The sequence below is a fragment of the Boleophthalmus pectinirostris genome, unplaced genomic scaffold (genome assembly GCF_026225935.1).
Source record: "Boleophthalmus pectinirostris isolate CB_2022bp ecotype Guang Dong unplaced genomic scaffold, ASM2622593v1 HiC_scaffold_6, whole genome shotgun sequence".
Taxonomy (NCBI): Eukaryota; Metazoa; Chordata; class Actinopteri; order Gobiiformes; family Gobiidae; genus Boleophthalmus; species Boleophthalmus pectinirostris.
The window spans coordinates 10980889-11002544 of NW_026571447.1; the positions used below are offsets into that span (position 1 = coordinate 10980889).

Below are 21656 nucleotides of genomic sequence, written 5' to 3' on the forward strand. Positions count from 1 at the left end.
GGGCAAAGTTCGCGTGGATTAAAGGGATGAGTTTGATCCCGCTTTATAATTAGCCTTTTTTCCTTCAGAGTCAAACCTGACATAGCATATTCCTTAACATTAAAAGTCATATTTTAATTACTTTATTTTTTTTCTCCAAAGTTTGCTATAATTGACTTACTATTTAATAATATCAATGGGACACTCGTCATTGTGTAAAAGGTCCTTGAAACTCATTGGACAGTTCCTTGTTAGAAATCCAAAGTGGAAATATTTATTATCTGTGTTCACTGTGCAAGAGATTCACCGAAATTAGACATAAGATTAGAGGGGCTGTACTGTGTTAAATGGGAGGAAACGCCTCTGAAGTGCAGTTCCACAAACCCTCCAGTGTGAAGTGAAGCCGATGACTCGAGTTCATCCCTGGTTCACCCTTGGTTCACCTACTTCCCCTGACCCAGCACCCTGCGCAGCCAGCGGCCTCCATTTTGCCTGATCCCGAGCCGTCCTCACGTGTCCTGGGCTGTCTCTCTCACATGACCCGAGTGTTTGTTCCCGTGATCAGCGCCTCCATCTCCGTCTGTGTCACCGAAGATCACTTTTTATTCTCACCCTGATGGATATGCTCGAACAGAGTCTGGACAACACAAGGTAACAGCACGTCGGTCAAGCGGCTGACGTAAACTCCAGTTAGCTTGTAGCCATTATGCTAATGTGAGAGCTACTTTACGAAGATCAAAGGCCTAAGATAAACAGTCAAAAAGTAAGTTTTACCAACTTTCTAAAACCTTCATCATACCTTTGCACGCAATCAGAACTGGTCATACATTTGCACCAATGTGTCATTTCAAATGGAATACAGAAATCCCAGCTAAACATGAGTTAGCACAGAATGATTTTGAATAAATCACATATGATCTAACATCGGTTAAGTGAAGTGCATTCATCATATTGATGCATGATTGCGTGAATGTATTTACAATAAACTGATAAATGCACGTTGTTTAATTTCCTTTTAAAAACATCAGAAGTAACTTATTACTGTAATTCTGAGCTTTTATCTTATTTTCAGGCAAAATAAACACGAAGAAGAGATTGTCCAGGCTGAAGGTGAGAAAGTAATTATATTATTATAATAATTGTATGTATCAATTGTTTTAATTAGACTGATATGACAAGACAATGTTTTTGGAACTTTTTCTAATTCATATTCTACCACTGTATTTTCTTGTCTTCTTTCTCAGAGGGAACAAGAGACGAGTCTTCTGGTGTAACAATAGCCAGTGCTCCACAGGGTGCTGCTTTTGGTGACCAGAACCTACAATATCAGTTTCGTACTGAAGGTGCGCAGGTATGTATCTGTTTTACTAGTTTTAATTGAATTGTGATTCCATCTCCTCAAACAAATCTCCAGTGTTACTGGATGATAATACATCCGATAATGAACAAGAGAGGGAACTTTGCCTGCAGCTTGAGAGTTGTTTGTGTGAAGGTGTCTGTAATACTTTTAGCCACGTGCTCCCGCTACAAAGCCACACAAGTCAGGAGGTTAGCGGTCTTGAAATTGCCTTAAGGTGTGTGTGTTTTTCTGGTCTCATGATTGACCGGTGACATTGTCCAGAGTGTCTCCTGTTCCCTAATTGTTTCTGTACTGACTACATAAAACCATACTCCTCATACACTATATATTATACACGATAGAACAGTGCAACAGTGCAAATATCATAAAACTTGACACACCCAAATTTTGCAATCTTTACTCAAGAAAATTAAACCAGTTATACACGTGTCTTATTTGAGCTGTAAACAAGGCAAGTGTGAGAGATCATGTGATTGCAGTCTGGTCTATGATTGGCATGAGGCCCCTGTCACATGTCAGTCAGGAGGAGAGTCACATGATGGGAATATACAAATACTGATTCTTGGGACAAACAAGCTCATTTTCAACCACTTATTTCACCCAAATTAAATAAGGCACATTCTAAAGAGTAAGCACTTCGAGTCGGATGGTTAGACGATAACAGTGCTAAGACCAGAAGTTGTGTTTTAGTACTAGCTTGGTTGCGGACTGGAAATGATAAACAAATCAACTAGCCAGGTGAGATGCAGATGCTAAAATGATTTGTAATTGGAAGGCCTGTCACCATAATTGCTATAGCAACTCATAGATCAATATATGAAAGCTGGAACAATATTTTTGGGGGTCAGTATTTATTGTGTGTACCTTTTCGTTGGACTACTGGGGAAATTAGGGTTATTTTTGTGTCTGTATAAATTTAAGCGTAAAAGGTTGAATCAATAACTTCTGTGGCTCATTACAGATGCAAGTACTAAAGTATTTCATTCTGCAGTTTATTTATTACAGCTGATGATTGTTTTAACAATATTGTAGATGTATAACCGTTTTTGTGATTTTGTGATTGGGGTGATGGGTAGGTTTTTAAATGTGCTCTTGTGTTATTGTGTCAGTGGCATCAGTTAGTTTCCATATTATTGTTATTATTGTCTATATTTAGTTCATCAATATATCACATTTCAAAATTTGATATCATGACAGGCCTAGTGACTGATTTGTTCTCTCTTTTGCTGTCAAATGTAAACTTTTGGCGTGCATGTTGTAGGTAACTTACCGCGTTGTCCAAGTGACAGATCAGCACCTCGAGGGCAGAGATGAGGGAGGAGGAGCAGTGAGCGTGGTGTCTACAGCGGCTTTCTCTGGAACTCCTCAGGCAGTTGCTCAGGTATTATAAAGTGTACCTTTTGTTGGCAATCTATTCAGTTACACAATGCCTAACATCTGAAAAGGACAAAACTGAATGCAATCCCTTGGGCCGTAGATGCCTCAAGTAAAAGTAGTTTTCCCTTTGTCTTTGTTATTGTCTATGAGTAAAACAATTGTTTGTTGACATTTTTGATGAAGCAGCTAATCTTTTTAATGGACATAATTATTTTGTTCCTTTAAATGCAGTTGGTCCAATTAAGTTTTGTTCATTATTAATTATTATTGTTATTTCTACTGCTTTTTGTAGAGTTGGGAAAAACAACAATTATTACTTCAACTTGAAAACTTGTAAATTATGTTATGCAAAACTGAAAAGAGTAAAGTGTTGAGTGTGTTTTATTTATCCCAAATTACAAGATGAAGAGAGGGCTGATTGATTTGAGAAAAATATGTAATTGCATTATTTTATTGAACGCATTATAGTTATTATAAGTATTATGATTTCCGTTTTATGTTTAATAATAACAAGCTACCGAGCTTTTAACTATTTTGAACAGGGTTGTCTTAACTTTTTTCACTGAGGGCCACATATAAAAACATTTGTTGCTTAGGAGTTCAAGCCAGTGAACAATACAGCAGGTCTTTTGGATAGATGCTGTTTACACAGGTTTGACAGAGCCACTGTACTTTTAAAAAGTCTTGGCACACTCATTTTAGGTCTCACTATAATACAAGTATGTGTTTTACTTCAACAATTTAATACGATGCTGTTGAGGTTACAATGATTTGTATTGAAAAAGTACTGTCTATTTGGGCTAAAGAATAAATACATTATTATTTGTTACTTGTTTCTCAAGAATGATCTATATGCATAAAAGGAGAGCAGTCCTTATTCGAGAACATTTATTTTGTCTGTATTTACATTTCCTGACTGGCCTGCTAACCCCACTTGCAGCATCCCAGTTCCCTACATTTCTTGTTCATTCGTTTGTCCCAGCTGTCAGACAGGCCTGTGCAGTGGGGACAGAGTCTGCGGTCTGACACAGAGCGAGGTGTATTTAAGCTCCCTCTCACTCTCTCTCGACTCTCTCACACATCTGTCGCAGGCTGTGATCCAGAACCCTTTTAGTAATGGAGGCAGCCCGGCGGGGGAGGCAGTGGGAGGAGGGGAGACGCGCTTCGCTTACTTCCCCGCGACGGCAGTGAGTGACGGGACGGTGTCTGTGCAGGCGGCCTCAGACCCCACACTCACACAGGCAGGGGGTGAGTTTGCTCCTCTCTGCTCTCTGTGGGATCAAGCGCTACACTGTGCACTAGACTGTTAGCCGGAGACAGGAATCAATGTCTTTCTCAACCATAAAGAGACCCACTGATGCAAGCTGGGAAAAGTATCTTGGTCTATGGCTGGGTTTTAGATAGGGTGAGATATGCCAAAAAATGAAAAGCTAGTTTTTTGGGAGACTATTCACTTTTTCAATGTTATAACTTTTTATGTGTGTTTTTTGTGATTTTTATATTGCTAAGCCTGTCATGATAACACATTTTCAAGTACAATATATTGCTGAAAGAAATATACACAATAAACGATCATGCTGAGTGCCATTATGCCACCTAACATTCTGACATCCTAAAGCAGCCCAGAAAAACTATTCTATATGTACAATATGTCAATGAAATACTTAAGAAGTCATAGTCGAGTTATTTATTCAAACTTTTACAGCTCAAATCTTACCACAGTAGAGAAAAAGGCTTTATATATTGCCTTCAAGTAGCAAATAAAGTCATGTGCTTTTTCCAAATGTTCACACGTCACTGTAATTGGTTAAATCCAACTGCCACTCACTCAGAGCATGACAAAGGCTGACTAATAATGGGTGAGGAGAAATTGTTTGAGAACAGAGCTGCATTAAACAGAAGATTTGTGAATTTCAGTATTACAGTTTCAGCAAAATAGTGTATCAACACAGGGACCAGATCAGGATTAGATTTTTATTGCAATATCGCCGAGCCATGTTTTCAGATGACATCATAACAAGCTTTCTGTAGTTCTGTAATTTAATGGAGAGGCATGGTACTTACTATTCATCAAATTTTGGCTGGACTATGAAATATAGGGGCTATTCTTACATCACAAACTAGGAAAACGTTTGGAAAGATGCGATTACAACTTGTGGTGTAGTTACCCACAGTGGGCTCACCTAACATGGATCTACTAAAACCGACTGTGATCAAAACCCATTGCAATAAATGTGATCAGTGGTAAAATATAGACTGCATACGTATGTGCTGTTTGGAATAGTCTTGAATTTGGTGCCTCATCTCTTCTATTTGCATGTACCCAGTGAGATCAGAGTTGTGTGTCAGTGGTGAAATTATGAAAACTGAAGTATGGTTGTAATTGTTCATTAGGTGAACATAACGGAATGCTACAATGACATTTAGATGAAGAAAACTTGGCCTGGGATGTTGTAATCGCATGTTTCCAAACATCTTCCTAGTTTGTAACGTAAGCGTGAATAGAGCCTATTGTCAGGATTATTTTCTCATATTATCTATCAAGAATTTTTTTTATTACATTTTATTGCGTTCTACGAAAAACAAATTAATGGCTTTCAGTATTAATGTCCTGAACCTGAAAACGAGGCATACTTTTTAATCATTTCCCATTTAATACAAAAATTATCAAATTTATTCTGCCAAAGTGTGAAATCTGCTCCAAACCGCCTGCTTTTACTGACAGATGGGCTGTAGACCTCTCGGTTAAAAAGGTCCAGGCTTATTAATGATGACTAGAAATGACTGAATCTCTATCTCATAACTGCACAGCCCTAAGTCATATGCAGGTATCTGTTGTATAGCTTGCTCAAGGGTCTAGTAATCACTTTTGACATCTCTAGTATTTCCCTTTTTTAACCATTAACTTGAAAACTACCGCTTTATGACATGACAAGGTAGAACAGAGCATTTTGAGCTTTGGAGATATAGATAGACTCATAATAAAGGATTACTCAAACATGTGTAAATGAAACAAAACAAAACTCCAGGAATGTTTTGGTGCGGTAACAGCATTCTAACATGGCTTAAAGCTCAGAAGAGTCAATTTTGCATAATATAGGAGTTTTAAGTATGTCTAGTTTTTTAATCAATAGTGAAAAAAAGGTTCATAGTATGATATCTCACTTTCTAGAATATGAAAACTATGCTACTGTTCCCACTCATCCCAACCACAAAATTACATATTAGAGTGTGGTTGCATGTTATCATTGGGTCTTTTTAAAAATAAACAAGGATCATTATAGGAATAAACAGGGAAAATTTCAATTAGTTTTCATTTCACACATTCATGACAGCTAACATTTTTGAGCCTTTTAACAGAAAGTTACCTTTACTGGAAAATGTAAAAGTGGGCAAGGTACAAACCCAAGGCACTCCGACTGAATATATTAAAAGTCCTTTATTTCATTAAGGGACACCAACGCGTTTCGACCAGCAAGATGGTCTTCGTCAAGGCAAAGTCGAAGTTTCTGTTTAAAGACTACTGTTTTAACCCTCGTAGAGCACCTGTTCTGCTATTTTTAATATTTTTTTATGACCCAGTGAAGCACTCTACCTCTTTTTCTTTATCTGACGATTTTTGAGCCTTTATTTGCTATTCAAAAACACCAGAATAGAAACAACCAGCACTTGAGCCAGACTATTAAAATCCTCAGGTTTTTTTTCACCTTCACTAGTATGCAATCATGTGGGACTCATTTCCACTGATTAGCTCAGATATGCACTGATGAAGCCACTAGAGGGCACCAACCACACAGCTCACAGCTCGGAGCCTTGACTTCATGACTGTGTATCAGCCCTGGCCCTGTGTTTTTAGTGTGAATAAGTGCTTTTCTTCCCAAGAGCTTAAAGCAGTTTAGGCAGCCATGACACTCCGACTGCTCCGCGCCGCTGGATATAGTCAGGGCTCCTTCCACGCTCCCTTCTCCTCTGAAGTGAGCTGCTCTGCTTGTTAGTGCCACCGAACTGCACTGTAGCGAGGCCAAGTGATGTGAATGGGAATCGCAACACATGTCAACAGAATGCAGAAACAAAAGTAGAGCAAAATCTAGGGCTGAGTCAGAGCTGGGAGATACATAGAAAAATGGCTTCTATTGCAGTTGCTGTTTTTGAGATAGGCGACATTATAATATACAGGTAACTAAGTGTAGTAACTCAGTTGGTAGAGTGTTTGTCCACCGATCCAAGGGTTGTTGGTTCGAGTCCTGCTCTCGACTTAAAAACACTACTGGTTGAGCGGCCAGATCGACACAGTTTTAAAGTGTGTTTATAATGCTGTTGTTGTGTCCTTGGGCAAGACACTTAACCCACCTTGCCCCCAGTGTCTGGCCACACTGGTGTATGATTGTGTGTGAAGGGGTGTGTGAAATTGTCTGCAAAAAAAGTAGATAGTAATAGAAAGAAAATAGCAAAGGAATTTGACAAATCATCTAGCTGGGTTTCATATAACATCACAACATTCTCTAGGCCTACAATATTTAAAGATGCAATGTGTAACTTTTCTGGTGGAGCACCCATCAAATGCATTTCTCCATGGAAATGTTATTGCTTTGTCTGGAATGTTTCAATGCGCAATGCACCTTTTAATACAGATGGAGTGCAGCTAAAATGAATTCATTCTAATCCATTTTTGTTATAATACAGTGAGATCTTGGGTCTGGTCACTAATAGAAATGATCAGGTTCAGCATTTGTGAATTTACTTTTTAGATATTTCTTATGAATATGTAATTAATAGAGAGAATTGGCTCTTCCCCCTTCTGAGAGAATGGTGTCACCACATTGTTGAATCAAAGAACCAGCAACAAAATATTTCTGCACTTTTGTGGTTAGACACACTTTAACACAATTTTCATAGACATAAAATGGACTCCAATATAAACCAAATGGTCATCATCACCATAAGAACGAAATACACCAATATTTCGAGACAATAAAAATTACTAAAAACAAAAAAAAGCTATTAAAACATGGAATATATATGCAGGAAATATCTATAACAGGGGTCTCCAACCTGTAGCTCGGGAGCTACCAGTATCTCTCCACCCCCTTAAAAGTAGCTCGCCAAGGTAATTCTGAATTATACGTATTGTTCTGAATAACTCAGATTTGATTGATTAAATGCATATTTCCTTTGTAAATGTATAAATTTTATGCCCAATTTTGTGCACTGATAACTGGATAATGGGTTATGTTTGATTGACATCTAACTGTACCTCATCTTGGGCTTACCATGGCTCTTATATTTACTAAATTTCTTGTGACCGTTAAAATTATTAGCTCTCTGGCATTTTGGTTTTACAAAGAGTAGCTCACAGAAGGAAAAAGGTTGGAGTCCCCGCTCTATAATTTAACAGTATTATTTTCACCTGCATTTTTATTTTATTTTGTATAAGTGTAGTTGCGTTTTTCCTCTGTAGTTGTTTTTTATATGTTGCCCTGTGTATCATATGTGTTGTTTGTGTGATTTTGACGTCCCTGGTTTGTCCCCTGCCTTGGTGTCTGTCTATATTTAGATGTCAAAATTTCTGTCAATATTGCTCTCTTCTAGACTGAATGGAATCTTGCTGTTTTCTTTCTCCAGGGCAGTTCTATGTTATGATGACCCCCCCTGACATCATACAGGCAGGTGCACAACGAAGCCTCGCTCCCCGGACACAGCCATTTCCTGCGTAAGTACCAAACTACCTGAGACTGTTCATTCAGTTAATGTGGGGAATGGGTTTGTGCACAATGCAATTCGTACAGTAATATTCAGTTCAGCAACATCCGTACTTCTGTTGAGCTGTTATTATGAGGAAGGAAATACAAGAGTGAATGATTAAGGGGTCCTGCAAATGTTTTGCAAATATTTGTTGTGTTTGTTTCTTTTCATCTTTTCCATTTGAAACACTTGTTAAATCTAGACCTTGTACACAAGTTAAATTATAGAAAGAATTATTATGCTTGCTGTGTAAATGTGTTTTTGTTATTTTCAAAGGCTTGGTTGTGAGTTTGAGTTGAAGGATTTTAGACAGGATTCTCAGATTAATATAATTTAAACAAATGTACTCAAGTAGGGATGCGACAAGATCTCATAAGACAAAAAATATTTGCACATAAAAACAAAAAAAAATTACCCTGAGATTTTTTTCTGTGTTTACATTTAGATTGGACAAAAAAAGGGGGCTAGTTTCATTTCTTGCAAAGCCGTAGTTCTGAAAAAGCAGTTCTCCAAAAATATTTAATAAAAGTAAAAATGACTAATAAAAGTCAAAAATGGTAAGACCAAAACTGTGAACTGAACCACACAATTTATGTATTATAAATTGTCAATTGTCAAAAATATCAAAATCTCATCTTTTCTCATTTTTGTTGACCCAATCTTTTTGTGTTTCGTCTCGTTTTGTGGATACTAGTCTCGTTTCACCCGCTCCATGACTTGGCATTGAACATTAAGTTGAGTTAATGCTGTGGAAAGTGGAAAAAGCGGTTGTATTTATCTACTCTTAACGACATTAGCGTGGATCACATGCAGTGGCTGTGGACCTCCCATGCTCTGTGTATGGGTATTACTTGGCTCTTGTGTGAAGTGTTGCCTATGTGTTACTACAGTACTAAAGCCTCTTACACTAAGGATTTGCGTCGCTTCAGAGGTCATTATTGTTTGTGTCCTCTTTGCCTATTCTTCTCTTATTTTTAATCCTCTTAGGTGCTGTTTATCCCCATATTTACTACCTGCAACCATTTTAATCACCCATCACACGGCTCCCATTGCGCTCTTTCCCACTGCGGGCTTCACACGGCTGATTGCGGTTATTAAGCTTAACAGCAGGCTCACCTCAGCAGAGACAAATGTTTTTTTTTTTCATCTTCTTTTAATTAATGCTTTAACAATAGTAAAGTAATAGAGCAGCTTCAATGCTACCTGATGAACTTGATTTTGTTTAATGACCTTGAGTTTCTCCTTGACTATTAGAATTGCACACGCCTGAGAATATCTGTTTAAAAAAGTAGTTAATTTAGCTCATCTGGTAATTTAATGTTCTGTGTTGGTACTCGTTTCCACTTTAAATCAGGAGTTGAAATTAAAGGTGTCTCCATGGGGATGTCATTGCTTTGCCTGGCAGGTTTGACAGTGTGGCATTATAGTTAAATATACGGCATTTGTTAAATTACGGGTGTTTTATTGCTCAAAAAATCTCCCAACTTTTACAAAGAAATTATACACATGGTAAATATTGAGCCATAAACAATATATTGCTTCAACTTTCATATACTGAATCATAAGTCAATGTAGTATTTATCATGACAGACCTTTTTTGAGGAGCGTTTTAAACCTGTTCTTGTAATTTTTGTCTAATTTTGACCTTGTGAGAGCGTGTAATTAAACATTTAAAAGCTACTAAGGGCTGCACAGCTCACAACACACACATGCATACAGGACTGCAGCGCCGGCTCTGATTGGCCAGAGCTCATGCGGCTAAACTGTTTAATTAATCAAGTTTTGAATTTAAAAAAATCATTTTAAAAAGCAGCTAGTATTTTGAGTAGTATTTTTCATCTTGTAAATTTCCGGTTCTCTTTCCACCACAGCTGTGAGTGGATTTCAGATTGCAACTTATGAGTCAAACGATTGAACAATTTCGGGGGGAAAGAAAATTGCACATTTATGTTTTGAATTCCTGATCCACAGTGTTCCATTTTACAGAAATGTACAATAAAATAGACCAAATATCCAAATAAATTCTGCCCTGTTGTCATAGTTTAGTTAAGTTTTTATTTTAACACGGTTTAACTTTTTTATTTAATTGAACTTATAGTGCTTAAAATATAACATCTGTATCGCATATTTCATGTTTTTCTCATATTGTAGAATATCATGAATAATATGATCCTGATGCTATGCCACTGAACATTTTGCATTGTCCTGTAAAAGAGATGGATTTGCTAAAAAGAGAAAGTAACAGTTTCTAATAGGCATATAGCTCACCATCCGTCTGTAATTACTTTTTATGGCCCGTAAAGCACTGCCATTTAACAGTTAAGCCCTCCACGGTGAACACATGACTTCTTCAAATAAAATTATCCGTCTTTTCTGTGAATCTTCCCATTCTTGGACTCGACCCCCCCTCCTCCTCCCTCTACTTGTGAAATGATTGCAGTCTTTCGTTCCACTCGGAGTTAGATAACGGACTATGCCTCTGCAACACAGGCCCCCATTTAGCTCCTTAAATAATGACTCTTTTATTTTTATAAGTAACTCGCCAAAGACACACACTACAATGTTATCACGGCTTCCTTTTCATCGCTTGCCAGTTTTAGGATTGAGTGGATTGGACCATCGGCTCCTCTGTGGGTTCGAAAGTTCTCCACATCGCGGAGAATTAAGCTGCTTTTGTTGTGGGCAGCTATAGATTCACGCTGGGTTTGGCAGCAGCTCCACGCGCGCAGAAATGATTTGATGTTTATTGCACACAGCAGCGCCGCGCTCCCTTCTACAGTGAAGAAGGAGCTTTTGTGGAATTGCAGTGTGGTCCGTGCTTCACGTAGACTGCCTGTATCGCCCGCCTCGTAACCTCACTGCCCAAGTCATTCTCTTCACCAAATCACCCTGCTGCATCTGTAGTGTCAATGGATGTCTTCATCTTATATGATGGGGCAGTTTGTGGTTTTGACATAGGCCCGTGGTGTCCAAACTGTGGCCGGGGGGGCAGACTATGTAACAGGCATCAGTAAGACTTGCTGTGTCAGTCACTAGGATGTGTTTCATTAAGTGGCCCTCAGTGAAAAAATGAGGCGAACGATATGCTAATGCAGTTGCTAAAAACTTGGTGCAACTAATTGAAAATAAATAAATTGTGAACACTTGAAGGTATTTACAGCGACACATCTGTTACATGTCAGGCATTTCAACCAGAATATTACATTAATATTTCTAACCTGTGTAAACACATTTCAACATTACCTTTGGGACTAAAACATTTCTTTTGGCAACATGTTCCATTACCTAATTAGCTTTTAAATACAGGCCTTCCCAAATGACACAGAAATAACAAACCTGCTCACGACAGGCTGTGTGTCACTCTAGATTGAGTTCTACACATTATCAATCCGGGAAGGCTCTCGCCGAAAGAGATCTAAAAACACAGAACATCATGAGGACTTGAATCTGATTTGTTGAATGTGTCACGACAGTGGACCAGGCTGAAAAATCTAAACTTTAGTTAAATCCAGTTGAGAAAAAGGCCCAGTCATTTTCCCTGTCCACAAAAGCATACAGCTCTTACCTTCTGTATGTTTTTCCACAAATTTAATTGTCAGTATTGATGCTAAAATAGTCACCATGTTTGTTTTTGTTCTCTTGAGCTCTTCACCTTTGACTTCTGCACAAACCTCAGTGCTGCTCTCTGATTGGTGCACCAACCACCTGTCAGACCCTATCACGGGGGAACGCCAAGATGGATTCTTGTGAGTTTGTGAACTCACAAATATTTTGAGAATCCATTTTGCTGTGCAAGGTTAAGAACTAACTGCAACTGTCACAAATTTCTGTTGTTTTAAAGTTCATATAAAGCTTTTTTGTTTTTAATACATAATACTCTGCACTTGCACTTCATCAAATTTTTAGTGCCCTTATTTTTTGGGGTTTATTTTTGTCAAAACTATGCACAAATTATCCATGCATTTTAAATCCTAAGCATTTAAATCTGCAAAAGTGACATTTTTGAAGCTCGAGCAAAATGAGTGAAAAACGGTTTCATCTCTGCAAAAGCCAGATAAGGTGACTGAGACGCTACAGCTCGAAGGTTAGAGCTTGTGAGGACATCTCTCTCTCCCTCTCTCTCTCTCTTCCTCCTATTTTATGTTTTTACATTTTTTTTGAGCATATGAACAAGTAATCGTAGAAAACACACCTCCATTGCCCCGGACCCCCTTCACTCCCACCCACGTTCTATTCTTCACAGATGACCCCAATCCTTTGTTGTGAGCAAATGTATTTCCATTAGGACTCTGAAAATGAGGTCATTGTTCCTCACTTGGAAACAAATGGTCTTCTCGCGCTGTTATTTTAGAGTCCTGTTCAAAGTGGGATCGGCCGTCTTCACTCCCTCCTCACGTTTAGCCTACTTTTCTACGTTTCTAGGTTACTTTTACAAATTTAGTCATTCATAGTTTTTCATGCATCTCATTTTTGAAGGTGGCATGATTTTGGTTTTGGGTCAAGGTCTGGCTGAAATTTTAACTTTCTTGGGTGATAGTAGCTGCAGGTGCTACTGTATAATTACCTTGGTATGGCTCCTATGCATTACATATGGATTGACTTGACTTGATTGAGTAAGTGAATCAATACCCAGATTCTAATTGATGCTAAAACAGTTTTTTATTTTCACCGTGGTATCAACATCACTATCGAGTGTCAAGCCTTTTTTTAGTATAAAATTTGCTGAATTTCAGTAATGTGACACTATATCCCAACACAATTTCACTAAGCATCTTTAATTTCAATATATTGTTTTCTCACTAAACAATGTTGTTGAATTTGATGTTATGTTCTGTCAAGTCCCATTCAGTTTTTGATAATTTGCCAGATTGCTTACAAGTCATAATCACAATAACAATTATTTATGTCATTATTCAAATCACAATGTTTGGAGATCATCTTTAATGAACTGTCAAAAGTTAACCGATAGATCAGAGAAGAGACTCTTATTATTTTTTAGATCAGATTTGGTTTCTTTGACTACATCATGTTTACCATGGGTTATTGTAAATTTATTAACTGTACAGCTCTATTAAATAATTTTTTCTTTATCTTAGCCAAAACCACCAAATGGAAAGACCTACTCTTAGCTGACTAGTTGACAATAAAATAGTTTATATAACGAAAACAGAGACATTAAAAAATGACATCATATTTTAAAAATATAGATCCACACAGCTTTGGATGCCAGTCAATAGACAATAGAAATAGGCATGCACCAATGTGATATTGGTATCAGATATCGACGGTGCTACTGAAAATTTGCTGGTTGAGTCAATATCCTGGTTTGGACATATAAACGGATGACACTAACATTATATACGGGTCATAGTTGGCCCAGAAAGTCTCAGAATGTTTGAATTTTTATTTATACAAAGCTTTAGATAGTTGAGAGATAAATAACAGCTACATAACACATTTTGATCAGTTTAGTCTTATTTAAGACTCTTATTTAATTTAGGTTTTTTGAGATGCAGTCCGTCTCTGCCAATTCTCTCTGATTCTTCCAACTCATAGGTTATACCAAAGACATTCCTGCTGTTCTGCATCTTACTTATTCATTCCACATTTTCCTTATTGCAGTATACAGTAAGCCTGGGCCCGCTGAATCCATTATGCAGCCCAAATCCCATTAAGATGTGTTGAGATACAAGTGAGACTGCAGCCAGGCTTGGTTTCCTATCTGGGCTGGAGATAGACTATCGGCTGTGGAGTTGGGTTGATTAGCCACAAATTCACCAGCCCAGAATAAAGACTTCAGGTGCTCAGGGGCCAGAACAAGACTTTACAAGAATTATTAACAAGGAGCAATTTTACTTTAGGTTAATTTTGTACTATTTGTGAGTTTGTGTTTTATGCTTCATGTAAAAGGTGGTCAAATAATGCTGCGTCACGGCCGCAATGCTAATGGATCTCTGTTTGTAAGAAAGGTGCATTGTGTAACATTTCAGGTGGAGGGTGCTTCTTTTCTTTTCTCTCCTTGCTTTGTCTGAAATGTTTCACAGTATGAGATTAAACCTTTCTATCATTATGGAGATCAAAACAGGCCAAGCTACAGGTCAGATCTTTGGAAAGGCAACCCACTCACAGTCAGAATGCTTGTTTTTCTAGGTATTTTGGAGCTATAACACCACCTGTACTTGAATACATGTAAGGTAGATGTGTCATTGTCATACTGTGAAACACTCAAAGCTTTTTTTTAATCTTTAATGTGTACTGAAGTTTGACCAGTAACCAACTAACCAATTATAGGCGTTTAATGTCAGTGTATTGGTTATGAATATGGGCAAGATGGCAGAATAAATAATAATGAATAAATAATAATGAATAAGACAGCATTAGAGCACGAGTCTCCATCCTTTTTCTTCTGGTGAGCTACTTTTTCAAAACAAAAATGCAAGAGAGCTATTAGTTTTAGCAGTCAAAAGTATAAGAGCCACGGCCTTAGATGAGGAACAGTTAGATGCTTACAAAACATAAAGCATTATGCAAAGTTAGGCATCATAATGATACAGGTACAATTGTAAAAGGCATTTAAGGAATAAAATTTTACTTATTCAGGACAATAGGTGTCATTCAGAAATCTCTTGGCGAGCTACTTTGAAGGTAGTGGAGAGCTACTGGTTGCTTCGGAGCTACTGGTTGGAGACTCCTGCATTAGAGATTGTTCTAAATTAGCAGAATATTTATTAACAGGTTACAAGAGACAACTATCTAAAAATCTGTAATGTCACAGTCTTGATAGTTGTTACTCTTTAATATTTTCCACTTATGAGACCTATAGGTTACACCAATAACATCATATTTAGCTTTTATGCAGTATTTTCTCATTTTTCTGTTCACACACCACAGCCCAACGACGCATTTTTAAAGTGTCCGACTTGGGAACCTTGTTTAGTTTGAACATTTAGCTCACTTAGTCTTTCGTGCCACTGTGATATTGCACCAGGACCCTGAAACAACTGTCTGCGATAGTGTCATGCAGTTGTTTCCTTACACTTTCCTAATCTCGGCCTATTATTTACTTTATTGTTGCTCTTGAAATTGCACCATGACAGAAAATCGAGTATCCGGGAGTCCGTTAATAAGAATTATGGGACACCAGCTGTCTGTGTGCCTGATTGGATGAAAAAAGGTGACCCTGTCAGGAGCTTGGTTGTTAGTTATTACCTGAGAAGGTGGTATATAAAATGAACACGTTATATCTATAGTCTATTTTTTTTTTTTTTTCTAATTTAGCATATTTTTCTATACAATGCATGATGTAAAGAGCATTTAACTTAATAAATGCATCTACTGCACTTATTAATTGTTATTATTTAGGTCAACTCACCCACCCCTATATTCAGTAATACCTCATCATCATTTGTGACACATTACAGAACAAACCAGATTATTTTATTTCGCACATTTTATCCCATTTATCTTAACATACGTTTCATGTGATTAAAACCATAACTGGTCGAGAAACAACACCCCAGACCCCTTTCACAGTGTAATAAAGCCTGACCATCCCTCCGGGCCACATCTTGTTAAAAGGACAGCGGGCCAGAACAAAAAGGTTAGATGGATCTCTGTAGTACTGTGATAGCGTGACCACAGCACCTCACCAGCGGAATTAGCATGCACACAGAGCCCGAGCGGCGCCACAAAGACTTGAAGATAACAAGTTTTCTAAGGCGAAGGATTATAGATTGAGTTGAGCAATTGGACTGGACCGGTGCCAGGGAGCATGCTAGTTCAACACAGGAGAGATACACCCAAGTGTGAGGAATGCTTTTATTTCCTTTCTGTGCAGGAAAATGGACGGACCCCGCACGCCACGAGATGAAAGGAGGAGAGCGCAACATAATGAAGGTGGGTAATTATGTCTGATTGTGTCTTTTGATTCACACAAGACAATGGAGGGTTTTATATAAAGGGAATGACAAGGCACTGGACACTGTGAAAGCATGTGTCACTAATGGCCACTAGAGGTCAGTGTTGGGCTGTGTCAAGTGGGCCCTTTTGAGTGGGATAAACAAGCTCTTAAGTGATGGTGAACAAAAACGAAATGCTGGCTTTAAAATAATGTTATTGCAAGGTCATTCTAATTCTGGCCTTTTTATGCCAAATTGTTAAGTTGAAAGACGGAGGAGAGACAAAATTAACAACTGGATCGTGACTTTGTCCAAGATCATCCCGGACTGCAACATGGACAGCACGAAGACGGGAGCTGTAAGTGTGTGTGTGTGTGTGTGTGTGTAACTTTTGACAACCGTGTTTTCTTATAGAGTTAAAGGTCTTATATTATGCACAGTTGACTCTTCTGAACTTTAAACAATATTGTATTGTTGTTGCCTTATCAAAAACATACCTGGAGTTGTGTTTAGTTTCATTCACACAAGTTTAAGTAATGCTGAATTATTAGTCTCTCTACTTCTGCATCTGCAAAGCTCAAAATGCTTTGTTCCACCTTGTGATGTCATGAAGTAGTAGTTAACGGCTACCTTTTACCTTTTGTTCAGTAGAGACTGGCAATTCTGTGGCTGAAATCGTCCAGATTATTCTAGTGGTGTATGGAGTTTAAATATACAGTGGAACTATTATCACAACATCACAAGGTGGAACAGAGTGAGAATAATTCATCTTAAATATGTAGGATTTATGTGTTAAACGTGTGGATGAACCAGGTATGTTTTTGAGGAAACAACAATATAACATAGATCAGAAAATAGTGTGATATGGGCCCTTTTAAAATAGTTTATAATTTAATGTTGCAATATGCAGAAAGACTGAGGGCATCTAATATTGTATCCTAAATGTGACCTCTTGTTATATCTCCAGAGCAAAGGGGGCATCCTGTCCAAAGCCTGCGACTACATCCGAGAGCTGAGGCAGAGCAACCAGCATCTGCAGGAGGCTCTGAAGGAGGTAGAGAGGATACAGGTGGACAACGAGCTATGCAGACAGCAGGTACGACTCTACCCACTGCTGTGACAAACAGCTATGGACATAAATGGAGTGTGTGTTACTTCACTACCATGTCAATAATGTTCATGAATGAAATATATGTGCAAATGTTCCACGAGCTGGTTGGTATTGCAGACAGCTTGAAGTGGGCAGCCATAGGAAGCTCTATATGTGCCTGTGAAGATTGCTTCCTCTTAGAAGAGTTTTGGGCGTTTAAGATTGTTGAAACATCCCAAACTCTACTGCTCTGTATGAATTCTCATTTCTGAGACAAACCTCCAGAGACAGGAGGCTCTATAGCTGATCATCTCAGGCAGACAGAGGATCAAAGCATTTGCACTCCTATAATGAGACGTGTTACCTGCAGTCTGTCTGACAGACTGTGGGAATCTTATACACAGGGGTTATGAGAGAACTAAGTGCATGCTAATTCTCTGAAAACTATTGTCAAATCCTGAGGCTCTGAGGCGAAGCTTCCCCTTTGAATCCCAGGCCTGTAAGGCTCGGAGAAAGATATTCCTGTTCTGATGCTCAAAGCGTCCCATCTCTTCCTCTGCGCAGTGGGGAGCCGCTGTGTTTGGCTTTCACCCAGGGGAAGTGTAGCACAGATGTCATAGCTCCAGATTTGATAATCCACTTGCTGGTGGACAGCAGAGTGTGTGTCTCTCAGTCTGTCTTTAATCTGCACTTTTCAAAGTCCTGTGTGTACGTTACCCACAGCCCGCACTCCCACTCTTCAAATGGAAAAAGTTTGTGCCGTACACTTTGAGGTATATTTAGCCGCCTGACACAGTTGTTGATCATTTTCCTCTTCTTTTCCTCTTCTTTTTGTTCCCCAGATCGAGGAGCTGAAGAACGAGAACGCTTTGCTGCGCGCACAGCTCCAGCAGCACGGCATTGAGCTAGTGGGAGAGACGCCTCCTCAGTGAAACAAAGAGAGAGAGGGAGAGAGAGTGAGAGAGAAGGACACTTAACACGCTGGTGACGGCGCGTCATCGGACTCTCTGAAGAATGCCTGTCTTTGGACTAAACGCATCCTTCCTCGGGTTCACGGAGAACCCTTCAGCGGCCCATTGCGGCTGCACCTGACTGCTTCAATCTTGTTGAGATAACCACCCGTTACAACCAGACAAGTGCTTCAAGAAACTGCCCACTCCCTCCGCAGGAGATCTGCTCTGTGACTGTGACTCTGACCAACTCCACTTTATTTATGTAGCCTTTTTATGGACTACAATTTTGTCATTTCATTTTCCCTACGTCTGTACCCGCCCTCATAATTAATTTGGACTTAGTTCAGGCTTTATTTTGTGTTTTGAATTCAGTATTATTTAACCACTTTAATTTATTAGTCCGCTTGCTCTAATGGAGACCGGGTACGGCTTGGTTCACAGAAGGCTTAATAATGTAGCGCACCCTGTTTTCTCCCAAAGACTAAAAAAAGCCACGCTAAAGTCTACTTTGACAAATATTTATGCAAATGACTCTTCATGTTTTACAAATACATGGCCAATCAGCACCACTTCAAGTCAACAGTAACTTTTTGTAGTAAAAGCGAGTGCAATGTAGGAGTGGTATACTTGAATTTTGGGGCATTCGTTCAAACCGAGATGATGAAAAAGAATCAACAAAAATCACTTTGAAGGATCCAGCTGGAGAAAGTGCAGAATACTATTTAATAAAAAATAATGGGGTACATTGTAACTTATGCCAAACTACAAAAGGCTCTGATTTTACCCACGTCTCAGAATGTGTAAAAATCGTTATTCACTCTGTTCTATTTTGGTGTGGCGTCACTTCAATTGGAGCAAGAACATACGGAAAGGAGGAGGCACCCTGCGGAGAAACTCAAGGAGACTTGGAATGAAAAAGGTGGCGTAGCGGAGTTAAAACTGGCAGTATGACTTCTTATTTTTCTTGGTGAACCCATTGCAAGAAAGGCTATATTAACTTTGCGTACAATTTCTGTGAATGAACGTGATGTAGTGCCCTGCTTGCGGCGAAGCGACAGCAGAAGAGATATATTAAACTTGTTGCGTTTTGTTTCAATCACACAAGTTTAAGCAATGCTGCATTATTAGTCTCTTGACATCTCCAAAGCTCTGAATCCTCCGTTCTTGCGATGTCATGAAGCAGTAGTTTTCAAATTAACAGCTACCTCTTACCTATTGTTCAGTAGATTGGTATTTCCAGGGATGAAATGGTTCCAAATAATTCTGGTGAAGGTGTATCAAGTTTAAAAACACAGTGGAGCACTTCTTGTATTATCACATGATATCACAAGGTGGTTTTGTGGTGGTTTTTGTACCCTGCTTGCGGCAACTCGTCAGTGGAAGAGAGATATCAAACTTATTAACCGCCGTATCTACAGCTCAGGATCCAGGCAAAACCAACCTCCCTTTGGCAAAAAAGCAAAAAAAAAAAGAGGAGACAGCTATCCTATTTGAATATCTGTAAGTTAGCAGCTCATGTTTCTAGCGGCTGTTCTGCCACTACAGCGAGATTCAAGCGAGATACTGTGGGTGCGCGTGTCTGATCTATCAAGAAGAGGCTGCTAGCCAAAACTCCAACCCATAGATGTGTTTTTCAGTTTTTTTTTCTCCCCTCCTCGCTAAGAGAAAAGCACAGACTCTGAATGTGAAAATGTGAGAAAACATTGCTATATAGAAGATTTATGTTGAGACATAGGTCATTCGTGGCTAATTTTTTTTGTTTTTTTGTTTTTTTCTTCAAGTGGTGAAACAACAAATGACTCCTCTTCACTTTGTAGCAGCCTCGCTCTTCTCAGGTTAGATTGTAAAGACACCTTTTCTATGTAAAATGGTGAAGAAGAATAAAACAATCTCTTGCTATAAAACCTGGGTGTCGGAATTGTATCTGTTAGTTAGTGATTTCACAATATTACATTTTTGTGGGTTTGATTGTGTGAAGAAACTTAACACTTTAATCATCATTCACGTATCACACAAGTATTGATACTGTGACAAAACACTAGATTTTTTGAGTTACCGTATTTTTTGGACTATAAGTTGCTCCAGAGTATAAGTTGCACCAGCCAAAAGATGCCTAATGAAGAAGAAGAAAAAAACAAATATAAGTTGCACTGGACTATAAGTTGCACTTTTTGGGGGAAATTTATTTTATAAAATCAGAGACCAGGAACCCACATTTCATCTTGAAATGCAAGTTATATTAATAACAATAGAACAGAGAACAACAGACTGTTAATGTCACATATGAACAGTTCTTCAGATAATTATAGCATAAACAACAGAACAGAACAAGTTTACCAAACTCTCCATCGCTCTCCAAATCACAAAATTCATTGAATTCTTCATCCTCAGTGTCACTTCTGAGCAACCTTCGGAGGTTAAGAGAACGCTGCTTCCTTTTCTGTGTAGCTGTCGTCAGACTCAGCATCAGTTTCAGTTAGAATTATTCCAGCCTTTCTGAATCCTGACAGGATGGTTTCAGTTGTCACTGAAGTCCACGGTTTGTCGATCCATTCAATGACATCCAGGAAAGTTGCATGGTGCAACCTCCGGTTGCCGTGAAGCTGTGTTCACCATCCCCGCTTTCCGCCAGTCCCTCACAAGTTTCTCGTTCACTCCAAAGTTTCTTTTTGCTACTTGATTACCGTTTTCGCCTGAATTTTTCACTACTTGCAGCAAGACAATAGCTTTTTCTGCAGTAGACATGCGCAGTAGGGTGCGAAGTGACAGCGGGACTAGAGTACCCTCTCGCGGCTGTCACTGTGAAAATATTAATATATAAGTCGCACTGGAGTATAAGTCGCAGGAACACCAAAACCATGAAAAAAGTGCCACTTATAGTCTGAAAAATATGGTATATAATATATGTAAATTATATAAAATTGCATATTAAAGAGGGGTTATCATGCTAAATCGATCTTTCTATGTTACAACATTGTTCCCCCTGTTCCCTAAAAAGGTTTCAGATGTCATCCCTGCATTTTTGAGTAATTTTGCAATCTCTCCCGTACGCTATTCAAGCTTTCCAGATCCAGATAGGAGATAGGTATTTAATGCCATACAGTGGGACATTCTATACCAATACAGTGACATATTCTTGACCACCGAAGCTACATCGCCCACCCTGAGGTTAGTATGACATAAATAACGTTTCAGGTTTACAATTTGGGAGAATAGATCGAAATGACTTAATCCTCATTCTAAAATTCAATCATTGC

The 21656-nt window shown here is 38.6% G+C and overlaps 1 protein-coding gene across 2 annotated transcripts; it reads left to right on the forward strand.

Moving 5' to 3' along the window:
- Positions 1 to 310: 310 nt before the first annotated feature.
- LOC110162448 (upstream stimulatory factor 2) lies at positions 311 to 20303 on the forward strand. Of its 2 annotated transcripts, XM_020927346.2 has the most exons (10): positions 311 to 630; positions 1052 to 1089; positions 1224 to 1330; positions 2601 to 2720; positions 3808 to 3964; positions 8339 to 8426; positions 16296 to 16354; positions 16620 to 16714; positions 17324 to 17452; positions 18289 to 20303. In XM_020927346.2, the coding sequence occupies exons 1-10, from the start codon at positions 596 to 598 to the stop codon at positions 18376 to 18378; spliced, it is 918 nt and encodes a 305-aa protein (XP_020783005.1). In that variant the 5' UTR covers positions 311 to 595; the 3' UTR covers positions 18379 to 20303. The 2 variants fall into 2 exon arrangements, with proteins under 2 accessions (XP_020783005.1, XP_020783006.1); XM_020927347.2 differs by lacking the exons at positions 311 to 630; positions 1052 to 1089; positions 1224 to 1330 and adding an exon at positions 1908 to 2077.
- Positions 20304 to 21656: the final 1353 nt, after the last annotated feature.

What these genes read in the sequence shown, in the direction of transcription:
- LOC110162448 (XM_020927346.2), top strand. Translation starts at nt 596, where the DNA reads ATGGATATGCTCGAACAGAGTCTGGACAACACAAG. An exon ending in TTCGTACTGAAGGTGCGCAG is followed by an intron (nt 1,331 to 2,600) that starts GTATGTATCTGT and finishes TGCATGTTGTAG; the next exon opens with GTAACTTACCGCGTTGTCCA. An exon ending in CTCCTCAGGCAGTTGCTCAG is followed by an intron (nt 2,721 to 3,807) that starts GTATTATAAAGT and finishes CATCTGTCGCAG; the next exon opens with GCTGTGATCCAGAACCCTTT.